The 21,221-nt window shown below is 31.6% G+C and overlaps 1 protein-coding gene and 2 non-coding genes across 3 annotated transcripts; 2 read left to right on the top strand and 1 right to left on the bottom strand.

Annotated features, from left to right (window-relative positions):
• Positions 1 to 3,557: 3,557 nt before the first annotated feature.
• LOC125844060 (dicarboxylate transporter 1, chloroplastic) lies at positions 3,558 to 7,055 on the bottom strand. The gene is made up of 3 exons (XM_049523294.1): positions 5,932 to 7,055; positions 4,819 to 5,040; positions 3,558 to 4,200 (listed from the first exon to the last, which is right to left on the bottom strand). Exons 1-3 carry the CDS (start codon positions 7,009 to 7,011, stop codon positions 3,838 to 3,840), a joined length of 1,665 nt encoding a protein of 554 aa, XP_049379251.1. The 5' UTR covers positions 7,012 to 7,055; the 3' UTR covers positions 3,558 to 3,837.
• A 3,944-nt stretch (positions 7,056 to 10,999) lies between these two features.
• On the top strand, positions 11,000 to 11,081 carry TRNAS-GCU (transfer RNA serine (anticodon GCU)). Its single transcript has one exon. It is a non-coding gene; the product is annotated as a tRNA-Ser (tRNA).
• A 3,295-nt stretch (positions 11,082 to 14,376) lies between these two features.
• Positions 14,377 to 14,458, top strand: TRNAS-GCU (transfer RNA serine (anticodon GCU)). Its single transcript has one exon. It is a non-coding gene; the product is annotated as a tRNA-Ser (tRNA).
• Positions 14,459 to 21,221: the final 6,763 nt, after the last annotated feature.

The raw sequence follows: 21,221 nt of genomic DNA, 5'->3' as shown, positions 1-21,221 counted from the left end.
GTAACAAACAGTTTTAGAATTAAAAATAAAGCAATCAAATAACTTTTTTTAAGGAATATGCAGAAATCTTTAAAGAATGATTAAAAATAGTATGAAAAACAAACATGGGAGAATTTAATAAAGATTTTTTTTTTTTCTTAAATTAGGTGAACAATGAGAGTGTAGTGCACCTACATGTGTGTTTGCCTTGGAAATTCATGTTCGATTTTTTTTTTGGGTGTGAATAAAATTTATCTCATAATTTTTTGAGTTAGGTGTGAATAAGAAATGAAAAGATTTTTTTTTTTGAGTCATGAAAGAAAATTGTTGAGTATAAATAAAAAGTATTTTAATTCAAGTTTAAAGAGTTAGGAAAGATGACATGTTTTCGTGATGCTTTAACTTTTGCGTCTTATTTTAAATAAAGGTAACGATATGCTAAAATGAACAAGTATTTTATTCTCTTAACTCTTACAAAATGATTATTGATTATAAATAAATAAAATGAACTTTAAACCTTGAAGAAAAATAAAAAATGAGTCATCATTTTTCAAGTTGAATCGAATAAGCCAACCTTCTAAGATAAAAATATCCTTAATGGAAAGAATACTAATGCAACAAAGACGAAGACAACAACAATTTGGAGTACTGATGCTTGTGGAGCTACTAGTCTGTATACGAATTTGATCGAATTTAATCGATTTTATTTAAATATTATAATTAGATTAATAAATATATATATAAATTTAATTTTAAACCTATTTATTATTATTATTTAAAATTATTATTATAAAATTGAGAACCAATAAAATTGAAATGATAGTTTCTTATCCACTGATGCTTCACGCACTAAAACAAGAATCTATATTTTGATAAGGTGGATTGATATATAATTTAAGCCTTTTTGCTTTCATAATTGAACAATTATTGATTTGGTTCTGATGCTCCATGCACTAAAGGAATGAATCAATATGTTGGGTTTTAAAAGGTGTGAATGGAAAATGAAGAGTTGTGACTTTGATGAAAAGTTGCGATTTTTATGAAGAGTTGCGACTTTTATGAAAAGTTGCGACTTTTATGAAAAGTTGTGACTTTTATGAAAGGTGGTGACCTTTCCGAAAGATTGTGACTTTTCCAAAGGTTTGTGACCTTTCTGGTAAGGCACAATAAGAACCTTTTCACACTACCCTTTGTTTTCTATAAATTGAGGAATTTCCTCTCATTTTAAATATAGAATTTTTCTAGACTTCTTCTACTACTAAATCTAGTATTCTAAGTGTACTTTACTGCCGTTGAGTGGCTCGCTGACACCAGCGTTTTGGGTATCAATACACTGGTGATTGAGATCATTCTATCCTGGGAAAGACATATTCCAAATCAAACCTCGGATACTAGAGGGGAATAATTTCCTTAAGGGGACACTGTGCATTCAGTGGGCTTGATCTTCTTTCTATTTTTCCAGATTCTGGTATGTGTTACAGATTTTAAATTTGTGAATTAATTTATGTTCTTCTGTTCTTCACTGGTTCATTAAACTTTGGTAACTTCGTGTTTCTGCAAAGTTTGTTGGAATCAGTAAGATTCTTTAAACACAGATTGACAACAATTCTTCTTTAAGAAAAAAAAATATTTCGTATATTTTATTTAATTTGTTTCTGATTCTAGTTTCTCTACTAATTTTAATTTTCTAGTTGTGAAAATGTTCTTAAACTTTATTGTGTCTTAACAAGTTCTTCAAAGTTTTGTTCTAAGTATCTTGGGAATACAAGACGAAAAACATATACTGATTACAAAGTTTATTCGAAAATTATACATGCTATTTTCGCATCATCGTGAACAAATAAATGAGAATAAAAAGAGATTATCAATTAAATATTTGTAAAGACTATATAAAGAGATAGGATATTGTAGATATAGGGACTTGATTATAAATATCAGTTATTACATATTATTACAAATAATTTTTTACTTTATTTGACATTTTTATTTGAAGTTGGAGTTAAAGATAAAGTTGAATTTGGTTATAGTTTTTGCAAATAATATTTGGTTGTTAGAATGTATTTTTCCTATAAAAAAACATGACATATAATTAAATTTTCATAATCCAACTGATCATTTTCAAATAAAATAAAAAATAATTCCAAAAAATAAAATTAAAAAATTCTCATGATCAAGGAGCTAGGTATTAGTTTCCAAATTTGGTGTATAGTTAACAATACATTATATTATACATGTGATATGTATTCAATTCTCTTAAATCTGTTAATAGTCTATTTTTACACTACTATATGAGGATACTATCAAGCATGTGAAGAAGACATTCTATATATTTCCTTTTACACCACATATATATGTTCTATAATAATTGAAAATGAAAGATTCCCAACTCTCTACTAACCAATGTGGTAGTCATCTCAATTACATCTTCCATGTTTACCCCCCACCCCCCACCAACACACACATAGAATGATAGAAATGCCTTTTCTTTTAATAATAGACATATAATGATCAAAAACACATCTGAAATATATATATTTAGGAGTTTTTTATCTGAATTATTAGTGGTCGCATTTTCTATTTGAATTAGCACCGGCTATTTATCAAAACATGTCTCATCTTGTATCTGATGGAGTGTGGTCTACACCCTCTTTATGGATTATTTTTTCATTTTTTTAAAAAATATAATGGTAAAAAACACACTTGAAATATAACTGTTTTGTGAGTTTTCTACCTAAACTATCACCGATTATTTATTAAAATAAGTCTCAAAATTAATGAGTCAATAATTGTCACATGTACAAAATTTTATGGGGAAATTAAGTTGTTATGCCCGCTTGATGTTTGTATTCAAACACTTGATCTAGTTTCTTTGAGCTATGTTTTGAAAATAGTTGATGATAGTTTAGTTAGGAAACATAAACGTCTACTTGAAAAATCAAATGTGAAACTCACAAAAAATAATATTTACCATTATCTCTTAATAAACAAAAGAAAATGTAGTATTATGTATTAGTATTAATTTCATCATTTAAGAATATTGGTCTAATTCAATCATTTTAATGAAAATTTATGATTCAAAAAAAGAATTTTCATTTTGCCAAATAAAAGTTGCAATATCGAAGCGCATGACAACATACCTCTTGTGAGCTATGAGGAACAACAATCCAAGATCAAGGATGTGAAATATTCTTGTCATGAATTAAGAAGGGGGAGGAGTTATTCCACTTCCATTTTTATATTTCCTTTTTCGAACTACTTTGCCATGTTTTTCAAGTTGAGGGTCAGTTAGAATCAATCTCTCTATTTCTACGAGTTAGAAGTAAAATCTATATACACTCTATCTTTTCCAAACCTCACTTGTGAAATTACACTGAATATGTTATTGTTCGTTGAATAAAGAAGGGAAAGTACATAGTAATTCCACTTTTTAGCACTCACTACCATGTTTGGCAATTCAAATCACCAACAAAGTTGTAATATGCAAGCAAATGTTATGAAAATATTTATGTTCTAATGATAAAAAAACTAGGTCCAATAGCACTTTTAAGTTGCCAACCAAAGAATCAGCAAAGTGGTGAATGTAAAAAAGAATTGAAGTGAGCTATCACTCAGCTCTTACAATTTGAAGTTTCAATGTCAAAATTTTCAGAAAAAAAAACTTGAACTTCAGCTATAAATGGACCTAATTTTACATACTACCATTCTTTTAACTACACAAGTCTCCACCAAAAAATTACCAAAACTTATTTCAAGAAAAAAGAATAGTGAAATCTAATCTCAACGTCCACGTCAAGATCATATGAGGAGAGCTCGTAACAGGTATCGTTAACTACTGTAAATCAGATGCTGCCAGAAACTCTACCATAAGCCAATGGCCTTCCACCAAATTCCTCCAACGCCAAGCCAGATAATAAGGTTGACGACAGAACATACAAACCCGTATCCCCACCATTTCGCAAGGGGGACATAGTTTGCACCGTAGAATACAGGGGCTGATCCAATTCCATAGTGAGTAATGCCACCCATAAGGTTCGAGAGGAATGAGAGCACCAACGCTCCCAAGTATGGTGGAGTACCTAGTGCACTAGCAACAGATAAGAATGCTGTGAACATTGCTCCGATATGAGCAGCTCCACTTGCAAAGAAATAGTGGGAGTAGAAGTATAGAAGTACAAGAATTCCGAATGATAACTGCCATGAAAGACCTAATCCACCAACAACCTGAAAAATAGAGCGAGTAAGTCAAGCACGAGCAATAAATTAATGGAGCAACTCCTATACATTTCGTCACATGGTCACACAGCTAAATGCTTATAGAGTTATAGAGATACTATACCAATGTCTGATGGTGGTACATATTGTTAATAAATAATACATAATCATCAAGTAGATAAGAATGAATCAGAAGACTAGTTATAACACGGATCATCCTTCTAAGAGCATTATAAATAAGCATCAGAACATGATAATTTAGTCGCTTATGTAAACAATTCCAAATACAAGACTCTGTCATCTTAACTACTGTAAATGATGCTTATAAGGTTTCAATAGATATCGTTGAGAAGTTCCTATTGATAATGTTCAGCATTTTGGTCTTCGATTCACACCTTCAAAGACATACCTAAGTAATAACTTACAGGCATTTAGGCTCAAAATCTTATATTCGATTCTAGACTTGCAAATGACCTAAGAAAGGATCAGCAAGCGCAGGAAGCAGTTTGATATCCATAAGTGTCAACTTCCTTTCAAGCACAAATTAACTGAATACTATTCAGGTATGAACTGTAGCAATAAAGCAAACCAAATATCATTCAGCGAAAATAAGAAATGAAAACAAACCTTGACAACGGTCTCACTAAACCAAGAGATGAGACCATATTTGTTCAGATAGCCAGCCATTGCAATCAGTGCAGCAAACCAAGTAAGGGTGTCCCAAGCAACAGCCTCACCCAAGCATTCTTTCCATGTGACTACCCCAGTCACAAGGAGTACAGATAGACCAAGAATTGCTGCAGTAACAGCATCAACCTTTAATGCACCGCCAAAAACCCAAAGTCCGACCTGGAAGAAAGCATTCAGAGTGAAACATCAGTAGATGGTATCATATAAATTCAAGCTACATTGATCAATTCTGAACAAAAGGCATAGGCAAGATCAAATGCAGAATGCATTTTAATATGCTCCAACAAATACCAGGCTAGAGTTCGAGCTATTTTATTTGCAATATAAATTATGTCACAAGGAGGTTAAGGAAGAAAATGCAAATATAAATATGTATATATATATATATATATTCACCCAAAACTTAGTGGCACATCATTCTCTGTCTCTCTGTTTATAAGTCTGTGATGAATGAACTGACATCTAGTGAACAAGAGAGAAGTGGTTGGCCATCAACGATTTCAGAAAGGGACAAACTAATAATGCAGCATCCAGAAGGGACCAGCTAATAATGCAAATTAACAAGGCCAGCGTTGATGCAGCTTCACTGGTTCTAGACTACATTTGTGCGTCTTGACGTCTTCACAAAGTATAATAGGATCATTAGTTAGTCCAACAAAGCAACAACACTATAATTAAGAAAGGTAAGCTTATAGTCATTAACAAACTCACTCTATAGACCTGTACACGTCTGCATCATAGCAATAATCCTCTTCTACCAAGCATTAATGTGTACTAATCCCATATATCTAAAATCTTAATTCACAAATCTTAGGCTCTCTACATCACACCCTTTGGGATGCGTACCTTCCCCCTCCCAGGTCAGTGCATGAACGCAAGATGCTTTGTGCAACGAGCTGCCCTTTTTACATCCTAATCTTATCTACTACTTATGGATGTTCCTTAGTTCAGATATTTTCAGAAATCTACATGAATAAATACATTTCTACTATCAATCAACAAGTTTAAGCAAATGTGACGAGTAAGCAAAATTAATCATTTTTTTCGTACCGTAAGAAGCAGAGTTCCAGCCATAATAATCTCATTCTTAGACATTGGCCCCATCTTCTCCAACCTCTCCTTAGCCAACCTAGGAGCATCAGGGCTACTCTTCACTGTAGGTGGATAAATGATGTACAACAACAATGGAACCACAATTAAAGACACCAAACCAGGAACTATAGCTGCCTTAGCCCAATCCATCCACCCAATTGTCTGATTTATAGTACTTAGAGTCAAATTTGCACTCAAAGGATTAGCAGCCATAGCTGTCAAGAACATAGAGGATGAAATAACAGATGTCTGAAAACAAGTAAGCATCAACCAAGATCCCAACTTATGTTCAGTTCCATCACCTGCATTACTTCCACAAGCCACACAAAGTGACTTAACTAAAGGCAGAAAAATCCCACCAGCCCTTGCAGAAACAGAAGGAATAGCAGGAGCCAAAAGGGCTTCACTGAAAACCAAACTATAACCCAACCCCAATGAAGAACTACCAAACAATTTGACAAACTGATAAGCAATCCTATTACCTAATCCAGTTTTAATAAACCCTCTTGCAAAGAAAAAAGCAAGAGCAATTAACCATGGAATTGGATCACCAAAAGCCGAAAATGCAGCAGCAAAAGTAAGAGTTTTAGTCAACACACAAGCACCAAGACCCATAAGAGCTACAGCACCAAGAGGTAATGGTTGAGTAATAATCCCAACAATTGTAGCAAGAAAGATAGCCAATAACTGCCATGCATTTTTTGTAACACCAGCAGGTGCAGGGATAAACCAGAGAATAACCCCAGTTGCTATTGAAGCAATCAAAGGCTTCATTGCTGCACCTTGCCATGGAGGCTGCTGCTGTGGAACTATTGCAGGAGAAGAAGCTGAAGCTGAAGCCGAAGTCTTTACAATAATCCTTCTTGATTTCTCAAGATTCAATCTTTTTCCTCCGAGATTCAAACTTTTTCCAAGATTTGTGGTTTTTAGTGATGTTTGAGTGAAATGAAGAGATTGGGTGATGGAAATACGTGGTTTTTGAGATGGGGTTGGCCGGAGACGAAGGTTGACGGCTGAGGTTAGGGCCAAAGACGCCATCTTTTTGATCTGTGAAACACACACAAAAGGAGCAAATCTGACAGAAATAGGAGAGTTGAAGTAAATCTGTGTGGTGAATCTCAACCGTTGATTTAGAAATTGGACGGCTACGATGGGATTTGGAATATACGGCAAAAGAGAGGGCCAGCTTGATCTGGTCTGTTGTGTCGCATAGTGAACTCCGTCTCTGCTTCTTTCTTTGCATACTCCGTCACTGTTCTTCATGCTAAAATACGCAGTTTCGACAATGAGCTAACGTGCACGTTTCCACGTGGCGACATATGAACGGTCAAGTGCTGTAAAGATGGATCTACGTGGCATATTTTGATTTGATGGAAAGGTAAAGTCAAGGGGTTTTGAGAGTATGTATGATGGAAATGACTAAAGAGTACTCAACATTGTCGAATTTGAGTTTCTTTAGATATGAAATCGTTTTTGTTGGAAATATCTTAACTTTAATTTTGGGACTCTTAATTCAGATTTCAAAATGGAGGGGGATTATAAAGTAAAAAAATATTTTTTTATTAATAAGCTGAAAATTTAGATAATTAATCAATTGATATATTAAGATTTTTCGTCTATTATTAACTTAGATAACAATTACTTGAATAAATTTTAAATGGAAGTGTACAATTCAAATTTTAGAGCAATAAAAAATAGTGAATTGTTCTTATTTGTCAAGTTATAGATAAATTAGTTATTGTTTTAATTTATTTGATCTATTTTTTTAAGGGAAAAATTGTATGAAATAGCAAACTATTAATTCAAATTAAATGTTATAGCCATAGTTTATTTTAATTGTAATTCTCAGCAAACATCCCCTTTTTTTTGCCATCTAATTTGATATACAATTAGTCATTTTATACATTTCGGTATAAAATGTATAAAATGCGTTTGTGTTTGTATAAAACGAGAGAAAAGTGTATATACAAATACAAATACATATATTTTCGTCCTATACATTTATAATTATACAAATATAGATCTTATTATACAAATTACAATGTATAAATGAGTTTTTACAAAACTGAACAATTTGTATAAAACTGGATGTTTGTAGCGAATTATACAAATCAAAAGCTCCATAGCAAACATAAATTTTGCTATGGAACACAATTATGTAAACTATAGCTATAACATACAAATATGATTTTTATGTTTGCTATATGTGAAAGTTGCTCTTTTGAAATATTTCATAAATAGCAAAGATAATAAACATAAGAAGTCTCCATAGCTATAGTTTTCCTAATTACGCCCATAACTATAGTTTCATTTACTATGGAGACTTTCCTATGTATATTTCATTTTTTTTATATAAAAAAATTATACAAAATTTGTTTTTAAAATAAAAGATTTAATGAGCGGTAATTTCGATTGCGAAAAAGGAATATAATCCCATAATTCACGCAAATTATATTTGAATAAAATTTGTTGCTTAGAATGACTTGTTCAGCAAGAAGAACACCATACTAACTAGGGGTGTGCATCGGTCGGTTCGGTTCGGTTCGGTTTTAGATTTTATTGGTTCGGTTTATCGGTTTTCGGTTTGTAAATACTTCAAACCGATAACCAAACCAGTAACATATTTCTTATCGGTTTTTGGTTAATCGGTTTATGGTACTTAACGGTTCGGTTTTCGGTTTAACCAATAAGAAAATACTCATATATATTATATACACGATAAATTTTTTTTCAAATAAACCATATGATTTTTCCAGCATTTGGCATGAAAGTAATAATCATAAAAGTAACAATCATTTTTCTTGCAAGTTTAGACACTAGACACATTCAAAGGAAAAAGTGTGAAAGTAACAATTGTTTAACCATTAACAAAAAGTGTGAAAGTAACAATCGTTTAACCATTAACAATAAGACTAGTAAATTTAGTATAGTCTTATTGGGTTATCGGTTTAACCATTAACAAAAATTATAAAACCGAAAACCGAACCAATAACCCAATAAAAAAATTTGCAAAACCGTTTAAAAACCGTTAGCCCAATAACCCAATATCAATAAACCAATAATGTTTTTTTCGGTTCGGTTTATTGGTTAAATCGGTTTTTGCACACCCCTAATACTAACCGAGTTCAAGAAATCTAACATAAGAGTATTGTGTTTATTTTTTTGGTTTTAAATTTAAAACTTATGTTATATTTTCAATTTTACTTTATTTTAGTAGTATTGATTTGAGACTTCACAATGCAATTCATTTAATTTTTTAGTTAAATTTGATAAATTATCTTTTTATTAAATATTTTATAATTTATGACATTTTATTTACAATAACAATCCTTTTTTGTCAAACATGCCTTTCATGATGACTTTCCATACCATCTTAAGTATATTTCAATAGGAAAATGCTTTTCAAAAGAAGACAAAATATTTAAGCCTAGTGGATTGAGGGAGGTGGAAGATAGTATACTACTCTCTCTATTCAACCACACTTGTTTATAATTGATTTTGCATATTTAAAAAAAATTATAAATAAAAAGGTAATGTTACTATATCATTCTTTAAATATAATAAATATAATATCTTGAAATATATTATAAAAAAATAACTATAATTAATAATAAATATACATTAAAAATTAAATATAAAATTATTTACTAATTTTATAAAATAAACAAATATTATTTGATATATCTCAAAAAATAATATAGACGACAATTATTATTAGACTGAGAGAGTAATAAGTAGACCTAGACCCCTAGTGAATAAGGACATAACTTACAAAAAAAAGTTGTGAGGTTCAGGTGAATTTGGCTCAATAAATTCTCTGACCTTTGGATCAGTAAAAGAGACACTTACTTTCTTCTTTTGATTCATTCACTCACAACCTCACACTCCTTTTCCCATTTGTCTTTTTCCAAACATGCCCATCACTTCCCATTTATGTGGTTGTCAATATATTTGCCCTTTTGCAAAACCTTGATTAATTTATATATTGAATAATTCTAAGTTGATGTGCACATTAGTCAATATGCTTTGAGGTTTTATGAATTAGCAATAAGTTAATATATCATAATAATAATATATTTAATCTAATCTTATAGAGTATAGAGTGAGTTTAAAAATGTTATCTATGTGAGGTGGAGAAATTGTTTTCGATAGATTCATGAGTTAAAATAAAAATAATTTGAAAAAAGACGTAATGTATATAATTAAATAAGATAGGATGTTTTAAACATTTTCTTTCCTTTTCTTTTTTTCAATTTGTTTTACTTATTGATTTGATACAAAGTTTGAATTTTGTGATCTTAAATTTAAAAGAAAATTAAATACATCAAAATATTCTTTAAATTTGTGATTTTAAACATGTCATCAAAATTGGTATTATTGAATGAATAGAATGGGCTGGGTCGGTTGTGGGCTGAGATTTGGAGAAAAGAATTGGGCCTGCTGGGCTAGTCTTTCGTGAGAAAGGCCCAAAACAAAGGTCTTAAGGATGAGGTAATGAAGTGGCTAATATTGCAATTGAACAATAGTCAAATGAGTTTCAATTGTAGCCAATTGAAAATATTACGAATTTTATAAAAACTAAGTAATTCTTTTAAATTGTTTGAAATTGAAGAAACTCGATGATTAATTTCTATCGTGAATGGTCAAAATTGGGTGTCAACAATCACGCACTGCAGGGCCCATTTGGGAGTGGCGCTCCCAACATGATTTTCTCCATACCCAGGACTCAAACCCAAGACATCTGGTTAAGGGTGAAACACTCCCATCAATGCACCATAACCCATGTTGGTGCACAATATATACTTTACTACAAAGGAAACTTATACAATAGTTGATAGGCTTGTGTGTAATCCAAAAAAATATGATGATTTGTCTATTATAATAGCATTGATGAATGAAGTACTTTATTCATTTCGATTTATATTAAACATTGGTATTGTTTTTGTAAATCTTCATATGGAAATAAGTCAACACTTATGATTCCTTTTTATGATATTATTTAATTATTGTGATCGAAGTGTACAGCGTCGCTTTGGCCGAGTGGTTAAGGCGCTTGCCTGCTAAGTAAGTGGGGTTTCCCCGCGTGAGTTCGAATCTCACAGGCGACGTTGCAATTTTTTGGTCTATTGTACTGAATTAATTAGTCAAATAAAACCGTATATTTGCATCAATCAAAAACACTAAGGGCCCGTTTAGCCATGCGATTACAAAGCTATTTGTTCTCCACTTAAGTAATTGTTTCATCTAACTTGAATTTAATAAAAAAAATTGAACATAAATTGTAGTATACTAGTCTTTAATATAATCATCCCACATAGTACGGACAATTTTCTCACGTTGAACTTGCATTTCTCGATCATGTGACCGAGAAGACGAACTAACATTGTTACTTTGAGTCATTTGTTGGTCAATATCATCCGCAACTATATTTTTATATATGCTCATAGGCCATAAATATTTCATCACTTTAACAATTGGTTGGTGTGAGATAAAGTGATTATATGTTGGTGAGAATAATAAATTTTATGTCGGTGAGAATAATAAATTTTAAAAAGTAATAATGTGATTAAAAATTTTATTTACTTATGAAATAAATGGTTAGTAGATATAAATGTGGGGTTGTTTTAACAAAATATAAATTGGTGGATCAATTTTTGTATTAAAATATCTCAAATCATGATATGGAATTGTAATTTCATATCATGGTTTTTGGAGAATATGAAATCATGAGATGGAATTAGCGTAAAATCGCATGTCCAAACACCAAACGTTGATTCCTTCTCACGATACCATATCGTGATATGGTATCGCATGGCCAGATGCCTACTAAGAATGGTTTAACATTGATTTGCTAACTTAATCAATCCAAAAACAAAAATCAAAGGAAATGTCAATTCAGACTCTTTAAATATGACTTTAAAAGACAGGTTTAATTTGTAGATGACAAGAACAATACCAAAGAGCACAAATAATTTATAGCAACTCTCAATTTACGAACTCAGGAAGGTCAATATCACCACAAAATCTAAGCAAATGGACAATGATTTGGCTAACACCACAAGAATATATATCAGGCCGGAGGAAATTAAGCATTTGAGCTTACAACTGTCGAAACTAAATCAACACATTATTAACAAGATCAGGGAAGCAAAATTGAGTCCAAATGACTTTACCAAACAGCAGATAGTATGATAATAGATTAAATTATCCTAAAATACTAAAAAATTGCAGACAAAAGTATGATTCTTGCAAACAAATTAAAAGCACCAAGTAAAATATCTATGATGCTCAGATTCTTCAAGAATATAGTAGAGAGTGCGTGTCAAATTTTCCAAAAATAGTGTATTTTGAAAGGCCCGATACGAGTTCAACAACAATTTTGAAAAGTCACAACAACATATATAGTTCCCCATCTGATGAAATGGAAAGTAAAGGTCCAACATTCTCACCTAAAAGCACAAGAAATAGCTACAAAATGTGCTAAAAAGTCGCAAACAAAATTGAGGACAATAACTAAGAAACCCAAGAATTATAAACCACATGATCGTACCATAATATCTACCACTAATGGAAACAATTCAATCATAAAACACCAAATAAAAAATTGCTGAGATCAAATGAAAAAGTTCATACCTATCATCGTCAACCTTTTGCACCTATTTATTGGGTAGTTGTACTTCTCCTCTTCACATGTATGAACCTTCTTAGTGTCACTTCTCCTATCTTGTCCATCATTGAGGTCACTCCAATCTTGCTCCGTAAATTCTAGTTTTTAATCCTGTCTCTTAGTGTGCTCACACATCTACCTAAGCATTCCCATTTTTGTTGTAGTTTCTGGACGTATATGTTCTTGATTGATCAAACTATATCACGTATAATGTAGTTAATCTAACAATCATTATACACAACCTACCTATACTTATGGTAGTATATTCTTATCACATAAGACACCGGGTGCGGGACTTCATTTATCTCGCTCTAATATGTTGTGTGACATCGTCCTCGATTTCCCATTTTCTTGAATTATTGATCCAAGATACTTGAAGCTTCCTCTCCTAAGAATGAGTTGTGTGTCAATTCTCACTCCCACATCCGTCTTAGGTGATGTGTCACTAAACTTGCACTCGATTAAGGAGTCTTCATACACTTTGTTTTTTGTCCTACTAAGACTCTAGGGCATGTCTACAAACTTCTAGCTATCACTAATTTGATTGCGTCTCGTTAATTAGTACTATGTCATAAAAAAAATAACACACATCATAGTACATCCCCTTAAATATATCGTACCAATTCATACATTACCAAGGTAAATAAAAATATGATAAGAGCCGATTTCTGCAACCCTACAGGACGGTGAAGTATTCTGAGTTTCCTTCCACTATTCTCACTCAGATTTTAACTCCATTATACATATTCTTAAACATTCTAATATATACCACATATATAACTCTAGATTCTGAATATCTTTCATAAACCCTCCTTTGATTTTATTCAAACTAAAAGAATTCTCAAACTACCAAAAAAAACTAAAAAGTCAAAGGGTTTTTATTCTAATTGTTTTGCCTCATTTCATAATCCATTTTCTTTGTCGTGTACTAATAACAAATACTTTGTGGCCTTTTTTTTTATTGCATAGCGCAATTCTACAAAAGCAAGAGCATCAACCTTTGCTCTTCTTTATTTGATACTTCATTTTCTTCAAGTTTTCCTTGTGCTATCTAAATATTTCCAAGTCGAGGAAACATAAAGATAAAAAGCATAGGCTAAATAAACAAAATAATGAAAACTCTAAATACAAATCTAAATAATTAATTATCAACTTCAAATTTCTATTTGAACAACTTCTTACTATTATTGATATGTTTGAATTATCTCTAAACAAAAGTAGTTTCATCAATTTCGACATTGCTTATTCATAGGGTATTATAAGTTCAAGACAAGTCACTATGTTTAAATTGATAGATATATGCTTCCCTTAGGTAGCAACACTAATGCATCTCGATTCAAGTTTGAGTGGCAATATACGATCCGATAAAAAGATCAATAAATCTTATAATGAGTTTAATTTTCATTTTTATAAAAAAAAATTATAATGAAAGGACTTATAATTTTCTTTATGATATTAGAATTTCTTTTGGTATCAGTTTAATGTATATATTCAAGAGAAGCTAATTTTTTTTTTTTAAAACTAATCTATTTATATTTGTGGTCGTTTGTTTTCTAATGTTAAGTTTCCAGTATTTTTTTTTGTATTATATTCCTTTTTGTTTTATGAACTACTAGTATACCTACCTGCACGTTGCCCAACTAGTATTTATTATAATTATTATTTTAAATTATCTTAGATTGTCATATCTCGTCCCAACATGTTAAATCCTTTTAATTGTGATACAAGTGCATAGCGTCGCTTTGGCCGAGTGGTTAAGGCGCTTGCCTGCTAAGTAAGTGGGGTTTCCCCGCGTGAGTTCGAATCTCACAGGCGACGGTGCAATTTTTTTGGTCTACCTTTGTTTTACTTTCTAGTTTTTAATCTTGTCTCTCCTAGTGTGCTCATACATCTATTTAAGCATTCTTATACGTATAAGTTCTTGATTGATCAAACTCTACCCTGGATAATGTAGTTAGTCTAACAATCATTATACACAACCTATATTTACTTCTGGTGGTATATTCTTATCACACAAGACATTGGGTGCGGGCCTTCATTTCATTTATCTCGCTCTAATAAAGTTGTGTGACATATCGTCCTCGATCTCCCATTTTCTTGAAGTATTGATCCAAGATACTTGAAGCTTCCTCTCCTAAGAATGAGTTGTGTGTTAATTCTCACTCCCACATCCTCCTTAGGTGATGTGTCACTAAACTTGCACTCTATTAAGGAGTCCTCATCTACTTTGTTTTTCTCCTTCTAAGACTCTTGAGCATGTCCCCAAACTTCTAGCTATCATAAGTTTTATTGCATGTTTCGTCAATTAATACTATGTTATGAAAAAAATAACATACATCATAGTACACCCCCTTGAATATGCTGTGCCAATTCATACATTACCAAGATAAACGTGATAAGAGCCAACTCTTGCAACTCCATCTCGACTGCAAAGTATTCTAAGTTTCCNATATAAGTTCTTGATTGATCAAACTCTACCTTGGATAATGTAGTTAGTCTAACAATCATTATACACAACCTATATTTACTTCTGGTGGTATATTCTTATCACACAAGACATTGGGTGCGGGCCTTCATTTCATTTATCTCGCTCTAATAAAGTTGTGTGACATATCGTCCTCGATCTCCCATTTTCTTGAAGTATTGATCCAAGATACTTGAAGCTTCCTCTCCTAAGAATGAGTTGTGTGTCAATTCTCACTCCCACATCCGCCTTAAGTGATGCGTCACTAAACTTGCACTCTATTAAGGAGTCCTCATTTACTTTGTTTTTCTCCTTCTAAGACTCTTGAGCATGTCCCCAAACTTCTAGCTATCATAAGTTTTATTGCATGTTTCGTCAATTAATACTATGTTATGAAAAAAATAACATACATCATAGTACACCCCCTTGAATATGCTGTGCCAATTCATACATTACCAAGATAAACGTGATAAGAGCCAACTCTTGCAACTCCATCTCGACTGCAAAGTATTCTAAGTTTCCTTCCACTATTCTCACTCAGGTTTTGACTCCATTATATATGTATCATTCTAATGTATACCACATATATAACTCTAAATTCTGAACATCTTTCATAAAACCTCCTTTAATTTTATTGAAACTAAAAAAATTCTCAAACTAAAAAGTCAAAGGGGTTTTATTCTAGTTGTTTAATCTCATTTTATAATCCTTTATCTTTGTCGTGTACTAATGACAAATACTTTGTGTCCTTTTTTTAATTGCATAGTGCAATTCTACAAAATCAAGAACATTATCCTCCAACCTTTGCTTTTCTTGTTTATTTGATACTTCATTTTCTTCGACTTCAAATTTCTATTTGAACAACTTTTTACTATTATTGATCTGTTTGAATTATTTCTAAACAAAAATAGTTTCATCAATCTCGACATTGCTTATTCATTGGGTATTATAGAGCCGTCAATATGGGCTAGGCCCGTTGGGCCAACTTGGCCTAACCCGTGATTTAATAGGGCTGGGCTACGATTTTTGGAGCCCATTTAAGAAAAGAACTTTTTAGCCAGACCTGAATAAACATGTCGATTTGTGGGGCTTGAAAAATATGGATAGGGCCGGTCCGTGGGCCAATAAAATTAATTAAAAATAAAAATAAAATAGAGTATTAAAAATAACAAGAGTCTAAACTCAAAATATTTTTTAAGTTTGAAATATTACAATTTAAATACAAATTATGTTTATAAAGTATGAAATAAAAATATGAAATACATAAAATAAAAATTCTCTAAAATTTCTAGGGATTCACTACATAGGCCATAGCTTACGGAATATTGTCATAGTTTTTGTGTTTTTCTATGATCATTGGGAAACAATTAGGTTAATATTTCTATTTAGCTATTTATGTTTTTGCTTGAAATCAAACTTAATAAATATTATAAAGATAATTTTATTTGTGTATTTGATTAACAAGTAGTAACACTAATACTATGTAATATTGTCTTGTCGAAATTTATGATAATATTTTTAAATTATAATTTAATTTAGAAAAATTATAAAAAATATACTTTTAAGAAAAAAGGGCTGGCCCGGCAAAGCCCGTAGTCCATGTACTTGTGGGTTGGACCGACCATTTTCTGGCCTACACAAAAAATGGGCTAGCCCGGCCTGACCCGTCAAATTTCAAAGCCCTGAATGGGTTAGCCCGGATGGAATGACCAACCCATATTGACCGCTCTAGGGTATTATAATCCCAAGATAGGTCACTATGTTTAATTAAATTGATAGATATGCTTCCCTTAAGTAGCAACACTAACGCATCTCGATTCAAATTTAAATGGCGATATATAATCTGATAAAAAAGATAAATAGATCTTATAATGAATTTATTTTTTATTTTAGAATTATATAATTAAGGACTCTTATAATTTTCTTTATGAGATTATAATTTCTTTTGGTATCACTTTAATGTATATATTCAGGAGCTGCTATTCCCCGAAAAACAAACTAATTTATTTATATTTGTGGTTTGTTTTCAAATGTTAAGTTTTCAGTTTTTTTTTTTTATATATTTTATATTATCGTCCTTTTTGTTTTATGAACTATTAGGAACTAGAGTATCATTTATATAACTCTAATTAAGTATGTTCCTTCATAGTCATGTTGATTTATCTATACGTCTCACTTTTTCAATAAGAAAAAAAATTTCTTTTGTAATGTTGTGCAAAGGTTAGCACAAACTTGGGCTTGTCAGCAGGTTCAACAATATTGTGCATCTTGATTCTTAACAATAAATTAAAGGGGAAATTAAGCGGATAAACAAACATATACTAGTTAATTAATTAATATAACTATAATTTTCATTAATTATGACTCGCAATTTAATTTGGCTATAATTACGTGCGCCTGTTTCCTCTCTTATACATATACAAATTATACAAATGCATACATATATACATATACAATTATATGACAAATATACAAATACAATTCCCTCTCTCCACTCTCTGCCCTCTGTCGCTCACCTCTCTCCTCCCTCTCCCAATCTCGCTTGCTTCACTCCATCCTCTACCAATCTCGCTTGCCTCTTTCCTTCCTCTCCCAATCTCACTTGCTAGATATACAAATACATATGTATATCAGTTACATATATACAATTATCTGACAAATATACATATACAATTCACCTCTCTTCACTCTCTCATTGCCTCTCTCCTCATCTTGATTGCCTCTCTCCTCTCTCTAACATGTTTACGAATCGTAATTAGCAAACTATAGCTATGGAGCCTAATTAAGTTTATTTTGGTGGCTATTTGTGAAATTTCCTCTAAATTAAAATTAGAAAGTCTCCCACTTTTTCATTGAGGATTTGTTTCTCATCATGCCTAGTGAGTTGATTCAGTAAAAAATAAGTGAAAGAAATCATGTTCTCTAACACATAAACGTCCAGCTGATTCACGGTGAAAAATAATCATTGTTCCTAATAATGTATAATATACTAATGTATAATATACACCAGTTGTGAATAACTAAGGCAAGATATTATTAGGACCTTTTCAGATCCATTAAGAGACATTTTTTAAAAAAAGAAATCTTAATAGGCTGAATCTGAATGATTAAGATTCAGACCTTCATTAAGTGCAAACAAATGAGGTCTTAGATTCAATTCTCCAACTTTATTTTTTAATTAATTTTCTTCAATAGTTATTGTGCATTTTAATTCTTCATTAAAAATAAAATAAAATCTTTTATGCAGTACCATTACTTGAGACTTAAACAAAGAATCTGTTTGGAGTATGACTAAGGGTGTGTTTGGTATGGAGGAAAATGTTTTCTGGAAAATGTTTTCCTATTTTCTTTTGTTTGGTTGCAACAAAATGTTGGGAAAACATTTTCCTAAACGACTTGTTTTCCTAAAATCAGCGGAAAACGACTTCCGTAACAAGTCTGCGGAAATCATTTTCCGGAAAAGAAGTCGACGCGCAACACAAGCGAATTTCACCCCAGCCTACGCCCTTGCCCACCCTCAAACGTAGTGAAGGAGCGCTGTTTCTCCATTATTTCTCCAGCTTGTTCCTCTCCAAATTTAGGGTTTCTGCTGTTGTTCTTCTCATTCATATTCCTGTAAGAATTTTGAAGGTATGCTTTCAATAATTCTTCAAAATATTCATCTTTCACTTGCTTTTCTGCTGAAATACTTGCTCATGTGTTTGAATTTGACTTTACTTGGTGAATTTATGCATTGGATTCGATATTTTTTGGTAAATCTATGAATTGTGGCCTTTTGCTTTTGATTATTTCATATTTTTCTGGGATTTGGCCCAAGTATGTTTGGTTGTGTGTGTAATGTTATTTGTTCACTCTTTGATAGTTGAGCAGGAGATATGTAGATCTAAAATAGGATTTTAGATTCTAGTTAGTGGATTTTAAGGGAAAGTTGAAAAGAGTTATTAGGTAATTTGGAGGAAAAGAATTTTAATTCTCTACTGGTTTTGGTATTGATTTCCTCAAAATTGATTAGTCGTTGCTATATGCCTTGGCAGATTTTCGTATTATGTTATTTTCTTTGTTATATCATAAACGCGTTTACATTATATTGATCGTTGGAACGGATGATATGACAAACAAAGATGAAGATGATGCAATAGTTGGAGTTGTAGCTACATGTTGATTAAAACGACATTCGATACATAAAATATCTTATATTCATCATAAATTAGAGGTCTTATTCTAAAGAATTATTTGATAGGGTGTGTAGAAATAGTAGAAAAATATCNTAGTTGTGATTTCAAAATTGAAGTTTTGGTGAGACTTTGCATTGATGAATTGAGAGATTTTGTTGTTGTATTATTACGAAATTCAATTGTTTGAGAGACATTACTAAAAAAATATTAGTTTTTCACTAAAATTTTCACTTGAAACATGTTTAGTGGTTATTTCTATAAATATTTTGATTGTAATATTGGTGAAACAAAGAAAAAAAAGATACTGATTTTTTCATACAGTAAAATTAGAAAGTTTTCCACTATTTCAGTGAGAATTTGTTTCTAATATTCATGTATTTTCGAAGTGAGTTGATTCGACGAAAAATGAGTGACAAATAATGTTCTTTAACTTAACACACATATCCCACTTATTCACGATAAGAAAAATCTTCGTTACTAATAGTGTTTGATGTACACCAATTGTGAATAACTACGGGAAGGTATTTATTGGGACTCTATACAAGAGGTGTATAATTACACCATGCTTGTAAACGTATAACTCAACAATTATCCAAGTTTTTTTTTTTTTTAAAAAAAAAAGGAAAATCAATTTTCTTTCATAGTTATTGTGCATTTTAAATTCTTAACTGTAAAATAATCCAATGGCAAACTGTTAAACTAAAAATTGCACATATGAAAAAGGTGGATGAAATAGAGGATCGCTTCTTAAGTCTTGTGTGCTAAAAAAAATATTACTAGAGCTTAAAGGTAAGTAAGTTCTAACAAAGTGGGATTACACCAACTTTGTTGTATCTATGTGCTGGAGTACCATTGGTCAATCAAGAAAGCCCTATTCAGAAGATGCATGTCGCAGAAATGAAGATGATGAGATGGATGCATGTGTGGGCGTACTAGTAGAGATAGAATTAGGAATAAGGATATCCGAAATAAGTTGGGGATGACTTTTGTGGTAGACAAGATGTGGAAAGTGAGACTAAGATGATTTAGACATGTGAAGAGGAGATGCATGCACCAATAACGAGGTATGAGAGATTGGACTAGTAGGTGTGAGGAGATGTAGAGGTGTGCTAATAATTGTATTGGGAAAATGTGATTCGACAGGACATGACACAACTCCAGCTTAATTATCAAGGACATAACCTTAGATAGGAGGGTATGGGGTAGCTTACTTTTCGACGAATTTAAGCTTGGTGGGAGCACATGAGCACTGTCCATTGTAGTATTAATGATCTTATACATATATTTTCTTTTCAGTTATCACCTTATCTCGTTGTTCTAATTACTACTCCCTCTGTCCCATTTTATGTGGCAACATTTCCTTTTTGGTCAGTCCAAAAAAGAATGTCACATTTCCATATATGGTAAGTTTGTAAAGGTACAATTTCTCTTTTATCCTTGTTGGTCCCACTTAATCTTAAAATAATACTCCAATACATTTCTGAGGAGAGAGAAAAAAGAGTCTACTTTTTAAAGGGCAATTTGGTAAACATTTCAAAGTCTTTATTTATTTCTTAAACTCCGTGCCCGGTCAAATGTTGCCACATAAAATGGGACGGAGGGAGTATTTCTTTTCTCTGTATGCTCTATAATGCCTTCTTTATTAATTGACATGTTTTCTTCACTGTCGTATTAATTTCTTTTGAATATATATTTTGATTTGCTGCACTTAAATCGAGAGTCTTTCAAAAACAACCTCTCTCATTCCATGGAGATATAAGATATGCATAGACTATTATTAGTTTATGTTGTTATTATGCAATAGTTATTGTGCATCCTTAATTCTTAACAATTAGCTAAAAGTCAAATATAATCTTTTATATATATATGCAGTACCATTTGATGGGATAGTTATTGTCATCTTTATAAATTCTTAAATTTAAAATAATGCAATGTCAACCTA

This window comes from Solanum stenotomum, chromosome 11, assembly GCF_019186545.1.
Source record: "Solanum stenotomum isolate F172 chromosome 11, ASM1918654v1, whole genome shotgun sequence".
Taxonomy (NCBI): Eukaryota; Viridiplantae; Streptophyta; class Magnoliopsida; order Solanales; family Solanaceae; genus Solanum; species Solanum stenotomum.
This window is presented reverse-complemented; position numbering and strand designations above follow the sequence as displayed.